The 10552-nt window shown below is 37.6% G+C and overlaps 1 protein-coding gene across 1 annotated transcript; it reads left to right on the top strand.

Annotated features, from left to right (window-relative positions):
• Positions 1–54: 54 nt before the first annotated feature.
• Positions 55–9367, top strand: LOC131109669 (synaptic vesicle membrane protein VAT-1 homolog). The gene is made up of 6 exons (XM_058061907.2): positions 55–985; positions 5642–5849; positions 6072–6242; positions 7076–7165; positions 7968–8203; positions 9117–9367. Exons 1-6 carry the CDS (start codon positions 653–655, stop codon positions 9237–9239), a joined length of 1161 nt encoding a protein of 386 aa, XP_057917890.2. The 5' UTR covers positions 55–652; the 3' UTR covers positions 9240–9367.
• The last annotated feature ends 1185 nt before the right edge of the window (positions 9368–10552 follow it).

Below are 10552 nucleotides of genomic sequence, written 5' to 3'. Positions count from 1 at the left end.
TTTTTTTTCTACGTCACAGCGATGTTTACAAATATAGCTGTCATGTTTGGAATGTTAGTTTAGCTACCACATAGAACAAGACTAACATTACATTTAAAAACTACTTTTCAATACTTTAGTAGTTAATTAGACCCGTCCAGTCCATTTCAGGGAATTCCGGTGTCCAGACTTTGAATGTCTCCACTGTCCTCTTGGCTCACATCTTAACGTTTCTACATCAAAAACCACCTTTCACAGCACTGTCAAGTCACCTACTATGAGCAACCGGAAGTTGTCATGTTTGTAGCAAATAAAAACATTTTAAATGCTAATCATTCGTATTTAGCATAGTACTTCAAGTACTTGTTATCTACTGTATTGCATTCGCTTCGGTCTGCATGCTGAAAAAAGTGTGTACACCCACGTGGAATACACATATTTAGAAGCAGTTTAAACATACTTTTATTGTGAAGGTAAAACCGGAAGTTATGTTGACAACACACTTGTTGAGTCCAGTCAGCGAAACCGAGTACTTTTTAATTGCAAAGACAGTGCAGTTAGAGTGATAACCAGTTGGATCGCATGTTTCCATACGGGTTAGCACATTTTATTCAGGAAAAAAGTACCCGAACAGCCTCAACAAAGTAGCCGGCTAGTTTTGTTCGATTCAGTCATGTCTGGCGAAGAAGCTCCCACAGCTCAGCATCAGCAAAAGTCCGCCGGGGTGCCTCCGACGACTCCGGGGTTCTCCTCGGAGACGTGTCGGGCTCTGGTGCTCACCGGCTACGGCGGCTACGACAAAGTCAAGTTGCAGGTGAAGCCCCACAAGGAGCCTCCGCTTCAGCCCCAGGAGGTCCTGGTCCGAGTCATGGCGTGCGGGCTTAACTTCGCCGAGCTGATGGGCAGACAGGGTCTGTACGAGCCGCTGCCCTCCCCGCCTGTCACCCTGGGCATGGAGGCCTCTGGAGTCATCCAAGCTGTCGGAGCAGACGTGGAGGACCGAAAAGTGAGTACAGAAAAAGTTGATTATTACATTATTGCATGTTATTTACCTGTTATGTACATATTCTACTGTATAACTGGACTTTATGGCTCAAAACATTCATAAGTATTTTAAGTCAAAAATATATGTATTTTTAATTCCAATTATGTGTGCACATGATCCAGAAATGGTGCATTTAAGATGTGATATAAGATTTTAATGTGAGACTTAAATTTCCTCCTTGCTAGTTTATATTTGTAGTGTTCCATGTTTCTTTTAAAAGCTTTTAAGGTTGAATAAGTCCCAGAAACCTTTTCTAAACTCCTTAAAATGACTTAAATTGCCTCCTTGTTAGTTTAGATTTGTAGAGTTCCATGTTTCTTTTAAAAGCTTTTAAGGTTGAATAAGTGCCTGAAACCTGGCTAAACTCCTTAAAATGACTTAAATTGCCTCCTTGCTAGTTTATATTTGTAGTGTTCCATGTTTCTTTTAAAAGCTTTTAAGGTTGAATAAGTCCCAGAAACCTTTACTAAACTCCTTAAAATTACTTAAATTGCCTCCTTGTTAGTTTAGATTTGTAGAGTTCCATGTTTCTTTTAAAAGCTTTTAAGGTTGAATAAGTGCCTAAAAACTGGCTAAACTCCTTAAAATGAGACTTAAATTGCCTCCTTGTTAGTTTATATCTGTAGAGTTCCATGTTTATTTTAAAAGCTTTTAAGGTTGAATAAGTGCCTAAAACCTGGCTAAACTCCTTAAAATGAGACTTAAATTGCTTCCTTGTTAGTTTAGATTTCTAGAGTTCTGTTTCTTTTAAAAGCTTTTAAGGTTGAATGAGTGCCTAAAACCCTGCTAAGCTCCTTAAAATGAGACTTAAATTGCCTTCTTGTTAGTTTAGATTTGTAGAGTTCCATGTTTCTTTTAAAAGCTTTTAAGGTTGAATAAGTGCCTGAAACCTGGCTAAACTCCTTAAAATGAGACTTAAATTGCCTCCTTGTTAGTTTAGATTTGTAGAGTTCCATGTTTCTTTTAAAAGCTTTTAAGGTTGAATAAGTGCCTAAAACCTGGCTAAACTCCTTAAAATGAGACTTAAATTGCTTCCTTGTTAGTTTAGATTTCTAGAGTTCTGTTTCTTTTAAAAGCTTTTAAGGTTGAATGAGTGCCTAAAACCCTGCTAAGCTCCTTAAAATGAGACTTAAATTGCCTTCTTGTTAGTTTAGATTTGTAGAGTTCCATGTTTCTTTTAAAAGCTTTTAAGGTTGAATAAGTGCCTGAAACCTGGCTAAACTCCTTAAAATGAGACTTAAATTGCCTCCTTGTTAGTTTAGATTTGTAGAGTTCCATGTTTCTTTTAAAAGCTTTTAAGGTTGAATAAGTGCCTAAAACCTGGCTAAACTCCTTAAAATGAGACTTAAATTGCTTCCTTGTTAGTTTAGATTTCTAGAGTTCTGTTTCTTTTAAAAGCTTTTAAGGTTGAATGAGTGCCTAAAACCCTGCTAAGCTCCTTAAAATGAGACTTAAATTGCCTCCTTGTTAGTTTAGATTTGTAGAGTTCCATGTTTCTTTTAAAAGCTTTTAAGGTTGAATAAGTGCCTAAAACCTGGCTAAACTCCTTAAAATGAGACTTAAATTGCTTCCTTGTTAGTTTAGATTTCTAGAGTTCTGTTTCTTTTAAAAGCTTTTAAGGTTGAATGAGTGCCTAAAACCCTGCTAAGCTCCTTAAAATGAGACTTAAATTGCCTTCTTGTTAGTTTATATCTGTAGAGTTCCATGTTTCTTTTAAAAGCTTTTAAGGTTGAATAAGTGCCTGAAACCTGGCTAAACTCCTTAAAATGAGACTTAAATTGTCTCCTTGTTAGTTTAGATTTGTAGAGTTCCATGTTTCTTTTAAAAGCTTTTAAGGTTGAATAAGTGCCAGAAACCTTCGCTAAACTCCTTAAAATGAGACTTAAATTGCTTCCTTGTTAGTTTATATTTGTAGAGTTCCATGTTTCTTTTAAAAGCTTTTAAGGTTGAATGAGTGCCTAAAACCTGGCTAAACTCCTTAAAATGAGACTTAAATTGCCTCCTTGTCAGTTTAGATTTCTAGAGTTCTGTTTCTTTTAAAAGCTTTTAAGGTTGAATAAGTGCCTGAAACCTGGCTAAACTCCTTAAAATGAGACTTAAATTGCCTCCTTGTTAGTTTAGATTTGTAGAGTTCCATGTTTCTTTTAAAAGCTTTTAAGTGCCTGAAACCTGGCTGAACTCCTTAAAATCCTTAAAATGTTGAGTTTCAATTCATACCTAAACTCATCTAAAGTACTTAGAAATGTGTTTTTTTAATATATTAAATAAAATAAATAAAATATAATAAATAAAAATATAATAAAAATTATAATAATATAATAAATAATATAATAATATAATTAAAAAAACAAGTATACAATAATATAAATTTTTTAATATAAAAATGCTGCCACTATTTGCAGGCTAATCCTCGCATGACCTTTCTCCCCCAGCAGGAACTTGAAAGTACTTAAGTTCACAAGCAGCAGGGCGATAGTAATATTAAAGCCGTAATGTAATCAAGTCCTCAAGTCTGATCAAAGTCAATCTTTTGAGTGTTTATCTGGAGTAATAAAATAAGATACTATATCTGCCAGGGAGCTGCTTCTTATATATCTCCAGACATGGATTCCAGGGATTAGACATATCCCAACCCTACAGTGGTGCTTTAGAATCTTGCTTTTTGGGTTCCTAAGACGCACGCTATGTGAAGCAGATGTGTCGAATCACAGCACGGCCATCTGTAATTTGTCATGCCTTGTTTCCACATCTCTACTTTTGGTATTTTGTGAGCTCATCTCTCTCGGGGTTGACGTCAGCCTGTTCTGCAATCACCTATTGTTTATTTGACATCCATTTTGGAGAACATTGCAAGGTCGAATGAACCCATTCCAAGCCCTTCAGAAGTAAAGCAGGTTTTCCAACAGGAAGTAGTTTAACATTCCCTGGCCTTGAAGGTCCCAATAGACATAATGTACGCTGACCTGGCCCCCCATCCTGTGTATAGTACATTCACTATACAACACTCAAAAAGGCTTCACTACACATCTTAAATGAAGCCGTCCCGTAACAATCTGGCAACTCACATACAGTATTATAATTCATTCATTCATTTTCTACCGCTTTTCCTCATGAGGGTCGCGGTGGTGCTGGAGCCTATCCCAGCTGTCTTTGGACGAGAGGCGGGGTACACCCTGGACTGGTGGCCAGCCAATCACAGGGCACATATAGACAAACAACCATTCACACTCACATTCATACCTATGGACAATTTGGAGTCGCTAATTAACCTAGCATGTTTTTGGAATGTGAACCCACTGCTTTTGAACCCTTTCTTAAGTTTAGAATAAATCAATGGTAGGCTAACTCGTTAGCTCGGTAGCATGCTAATGTTTAAAGCGCCGGCCGTCTCTTATGTCCCTGCAGTGATCCCGTAGCCTTGAGCATTACACTTGAGCAATGTGTTGTCAATCAACAATAACTATAGGGGTGTTATTTCATGTCTACAAAGCTCTAATAATATGGAAGTAGTATTTTCTGGCTTCTTATATTGTCTTTCTTAAGTTTAGAATAAATCAATGGTAGGCTAACTTGGTAGCATGCTAATGTTTAAAGCGCCGGCCGTCTCTTATGTCCCTGCAGTGATCCCGTAGCTTGAGCATTACACTTGAGCAATGTGTTGTCAACCAACAATAACTATAGGGGTGTTATTTCATGTCTACGGAGCTCTAATAATATGGAAATAGTATTTTTTGGCTTCTTATATTGTCTTTCTTACCCACTGCTTTTGAACCCTTTCTTAAGTTTAGAATAAATCAATGGTAGGCTAACTAGTTAGCTCGGTAGCATGCTCATGTTTAAAGCGCCGGCCGTCTCTTATGTCCCTGCAGTGATCCCGTAGCCTTGAGCATTACACTTGAGCAATGTGTTGTCAACCAACAATAACTATAGGGGTGTTATTTCATGTCTACAAAGCTCTAATAATATGGAAGTAGTATTTTTTGGCTTCTTATATTGTCTTTCTTAAGTTTAGAATAAATCAATGGTAGGCTAACTTGGTAGCATGCTAATGTTTAAAGCGCCGGCCGTCTCTTATGTCCCTGCAGTGATCCCGTAGCTTGAGCATTACACTTGAGCAATGTGTTGTCAACCAACAATAACTATAGGGGTGTTATTTCATGTCTACGGAGCTCTAATAATATGGAAATAGTATTTTTTGGCTTCTTATATTGTCTTTCTTACCCACTGCTTTTGAACCCTTTCTTAAGTTTAGAATAAATCAATGGTAGGCTAACTAGTTAGCTCGGTAGCATGCTAATGTTTAAAGCGCCGGCCGTCTCTTATGTCCCTGCAGTGATCCCGTAGCCTTGAGCATTACACTTGAGCAATGTGTTGTCAACCAACAATAACTATAGGGGTGTTATTTCATGTCTACAGGGCTCTAATAATGGTTAAAAGAAGAAATCCTATTAACCTAGAATGTTTTTGGAATGTGGGAGGAAACCGGAGTACCCGGAGAAAACCCACGCATGCACGGGGAGAACATGCAAACTCCACACAGAGATGGATGGCCGAGGGTGGAATCGAACCCTGGTCTGTATTATAATTACAAACCACCTTTTTTTTAAAATTCCTCAGGTGGGGGATCGCGTCATCGTGTTGAGCCGCAGCGGCATGTGGCAGGAAACGGTCGTGGTGCCCGCCAGCCGAGCCTTCCCCATGCCCGAGTCTATGAGCTTCGAGGAGGGCGCCGCCATCCCCATCAACTACATGACGGCGTACATGATGCTCTTCGAGATGGCCAACCTCAAGCCGGGAAAGAGTGTGCTGATCCACATGGCTGCGGGTAACGAGTTAATCATGGAACAGCGTTGCCACCCACGCAACCTTGGGTTCATGCCAGGAGAACTGATAGTGGAGAACAGATAGCACGTAGCGTTCAGGTGCTGCCATTGTTTGATCTATATGACACATTTTTTAGCCTAAATGCATACTAGAAAGGTTGAAAGTTACTACTACTACTACTACTACTACTACTACTACATTGTGTAAATTGTGTTTATTAAAGGGGGCGTGGGCATCGCCGCCACTCAGCTGTGTCAGACCGTCCCCGATGTGACTGTATTTGGCACAGCATCCGCCTCCAAACACGACATCATTGCACAAGTCGGCGTCACTCACCCCATCGACTACCGCACCAAAGACTATGTGGAGGAAATCGGCAAAATCAGCCCCAACGGTGAGTAGACGCTATCTTTTTATTCATTCATTTTCTATACAAGTGTCGCCTGGGTGCTGGAGCCTATCCCACCTGTCTTCGGGCGAGAGGCTGGGTACACCCTGGACTGGTGGCTTTTGAGCTCGCATAGTAGTTGGTTAATATTCTGCATCATACATTGGTAGTGTATTCATTCATTTTCACGAGTGTCGCTGAAGTGCTGGAGCCTATTCCAGCTGCCTTGGGGCGAGAGGCGGGGTACATCCTGGACTGGTGGCCAGCCAATCACAGGGCACATATAGACAAACAACCATTCACACTCACATTCATACCACTTACTGAGTCTTTTGTGCTCGCATAGTAGTTGGTTAATATTCTGCATCATACATTGGTAGTGTATTGTCTGGTTGATGTGGCATAATACTGTAGTACTGTAGCTATATATGCAGTATATGTATTTACGTTCATTCATTCATTTTCTGCTGCTTTTCCTCATGAGGGTCGCGGGGGTGCTGGAGCCTATCCCAGCTGTCTTCGGGCGAGAGGCGGGGTACACCCTGGACTGGTGGCCAGCCAATCACAGGGCACATATAGTAGACAAACAACCATTCACACTCACATTCATACCTCGCATAGTAGTTGGTTAATATTCTACATCATACATTGGTAGTGTATTGTCTGGTTGATGCGGCACAATACTCTTACTGTAGTACTGTAGCTAAATATACAGAATATGTATTTACATTCCAGCAGCCATTTTTATTCATTCATTCATTCATTTTCACTAGTGTCGCGGGGGTGCTGGAGCCTATCCCAGCTGTCTGTTTTCATTGTTTGGTTGCTTCTGTGTGCAGGAGTGGACATCGTCCTGGACCCACTGGGTGGCGCTGACACGCAGAAAGGCTTCAACATGTTGAAACCTTTGGGCTCTCTGATTGTGTTTGGTAAAAGTCACTCATACTACTTTTGTGTGTACGTCAGGGGTGCCCAAAAAACTGCATCTCAGCTTAGTGATATAGGTGAACGAGCACATTATGACAATGATATATATATATATATATATATATTTTTTTTTTAATATTTTAACTTTTTTCTTTGTACATTTTTGCTTTTAATATTATGAAGTTTTCCCAAATCAAAATTTCACTATTTATTTATTACAACTTGAAGAAATACTGCATTATTTTTGTAATATTTCAGCTGTATGCTACTAAAACAATTAAGTAAAACTAAAACATAAAAAATTATGAATTTATTCTCATAAAATTGTGACTTTTTTGTCATTAGGATGTGACTATTTTACCTTTATATTTTTATATATATATATATATATATATATTTCTACTTTAATTATAACTATTCTCATAATATGTTGCCTTTTTTAACATTACAGCTTTTTAAAAAATTACAATATTTGTTATTTTGTTTGCTTTTCATAATAGTGCGACTTAAAAAAAAGTTTTTATACAAATTCTACATGAAAAAATACATATACATTTTATGGTAGTAAAGTGGCATTATTTTTGTCAAAATCTGATTTTTTTTTTTTATATTTTGACTTTATTCTTGTAAAATTACCATATATTTTTCTATTTTTGCTGTTGTTTTTTTTCTTGCTAAATTCAGTTTTTAGAATGTGCCATGTACCAATAAAAAAAACAGCTACAGACCACATATAGGCTCGGGGGCCACACTTTGGACACCGCTACTCTCCATCGTACAACGTAATATTTCATGTTACATCAGGTGCCGCCAACTGCGTGACGGGCCAGAAGAAGAGCCTGCTGGCAATTGTCAAGACGTGGTACAACCAGCTGTCCATCAACGCGCTGAAGCTGATGCCGACCAACAAGGCCGTGTGCGGCTTCCACTTGAGCTACGTGGACGACGGCCACATCCAAGACGCCATGGCCGCCCTGCTGGAGCTCTACAGGCAGGGCAAGATCAAGCCACGCATCGACTCCTGCTACCACTTTGAGGAGGTACCTTTGAAGAAGACATCTCATGAATTCCAATACAATTTTTTTTTTAACCAAGATAATATTGCTAACTTTAAAATTGAATTACTATTGTATTACTGCTAATTATGCTAACCAAAACATCTCATTTTTACCGTTATAATTGTCTAGTGTGTACAAACAATGTCAAAAATTGCTATTTATTTTTAATATACATTTAGATTTTATTTTTTATCTATACTTTTAATGAATTTTGAAAAAGGATTTTGAACTATAACAAGGCCGCGAGCTAGCTAGATTAGCCGCGCAACTAAAATTGGAGGTTAAAGAAAATGATTAGCTTGACTCTATTTATTTAAAAAAATACATTTAAAAATGCTTTTTCAAAACTCAACATTAGAATAACTATACAATATTTGACTAAATATAATTTTTAGTAAGTTCCCACACATTTTCTCCTAAGCTAGCAAACTAAGCTAGCATGTATAACAGTAAGTAACATTAGCATTGTTATTCCTTTTGTTAAAAATACCGAATACAGTGTAACACAACACACATATACTGTATAGAGTATTGTGTAGTATATGATATGTAGAGAAATATGAAATATGTGCAGTTGTTAGTGCTAATTTTCCACATTTTGTTGACTTTTAGCTCACTGTTTGGGCTCAGCTCTTCCATTTTGATAATTGAACCAAGATGAAATACTTCAATTAATGCATTCTGCCAGTGGTGGGATTTTAAAATAAAAACTAAATAAATAAAATAAATATAAAAAACAAATAACCGCCAGGGTCTGATTACTTTGGCATTAACATTAGCTTGGAGTATTTCCTGTGAATAGTCTCAGCAAATATTATATTATGTTCTCAATTTGTTCAATGCTGCCCCCAAGTGGACATAATTAGTAATTAATTGTGCTCTTCTGTGTGTGCAGGTTACTGATGCAATGAGGCGGATGCACGAACGGCAAAATATCGGCAAGGTCATCCTTCTCCCTCAGCCTAAAAAGCAGGACGGAGAGGCAACCTCCAACTCCCAGTCAGGTGGAAAGAAATGACACGAACGGAGGATTCATTATAAGATATTTTTCCGGAAATGTCTTTCCCTACCAATTATTATTTTTTTGTCAGTATTTTTAAACGTTTTCTTAAGAATTATAGTGCAATAAATCAATAATTAAACCTACATATTGCTAAAGTGGTAATTGCTAAAATGCCTGCAATGTTTTCCACTTCTATAAATGGCGGCTATTATGATATCCACACTAACAAGCTGCACCATGGGATCATTAAGGAGCTAATTTTATGCAAAAGTCAGCATTATTTTGTTGTTTATCACATATTTTTGAGCCAAAGTTCCATAACTACTTCACTAATTAATTGTGGAAAACAATGCCTTGGCAAACAAAGTCACACTCGACCAACATTTATTGTAGTTTCTGTCTTTTTTTACCGCTTTATAAATGTTGGACATTATATTGTGAACTTTTAAAATCATTTTTTATGATAACATGATGGATTATCCCACCAGGAAACATCATACTGACACAGAAGTAGTATCGGCATTCAAATGAAAGGCTGACATAAAAACATAATAATTGTAAAAGTGGTTGTTTTTTTTAATGAGTAGAATGTTTTTCAGTTGCAGTACTTGTTTCGGTGTCAGTACGTCTCAAGGTATGTACGTCTCAGGAATTTTGACAGATCCCAGACCCACGACATGCCCACCACTGGGGAAATGCAGACTATACTGCAGTCTGGCCACTAGGTGGAGCAGTTGTGCCTTTAATGCTTTAAGTAGCTCTGGAGGTCTAAACTGTGATCCATCCAACTATTTTCTGTACCGCTTAGCCTCATTAGGGTCACGAGGGGTATGCTGGAGACTACCCCAGCTGACTTGGGGTGAGAGGCGGGGTACACCCTGGACTAGTCATCACCACGGTCCAAAAAAAATGAAAGGATGCGAGGGCCACTTTGATAATTTGCCCAAGTACTATAAATTTGTACATGTTGGTAGGTCTGCATTGCAATTAACTTTTTCCATAACTTAATATTTCTAAAAAATTGCTACTTTATTTTTCCTCATGTTGACTTTCTTCTTGAATTAGTAGTGTTGTTTTAACATTTTTCTTTTAATTTTCAACACTTTTTTTTGTAAGTTGTCTTATAATATTCTGACTTTATTCACATATTTTTGACTTAATTCTTGTAATTTTAGAACTTTTTCCATCACTTAATATTTTAAAAAAATTGCTACTTCATTTTTCCTCATGTTGACTTTCTTCTTGAATTAGTAGTGTTGTTTTAACATTTTTCTTTTAATTTTCAACACTTTTTTTGTAAGTTGTCTTATAAAATTCTGTCTATTATA

This window comes from Doryrhamphus excisus, unplaced genomic scaffold (genome assembly GCF_037039965.1).
Source record: "Doryrhamphus excisus strain RoL-2023G ecotype Guam unplaced genomic scaffold, RoL_Dexc_Guam_v1.1 HiC_scaffold_24, whole genome shotgun sequence".
NCBI classification, from domain to species: Eukaryota; Metazoa; Chordata; class Actinopteri; order Syngnathiformes; family Syngnathidae; genus Doryrhamphus; species Doryrhamphus excisus.
Note: the sequence above shows the minus strand (reverse complement) of the source record. Positions and strands in the feature narration are given on the sequence as shown.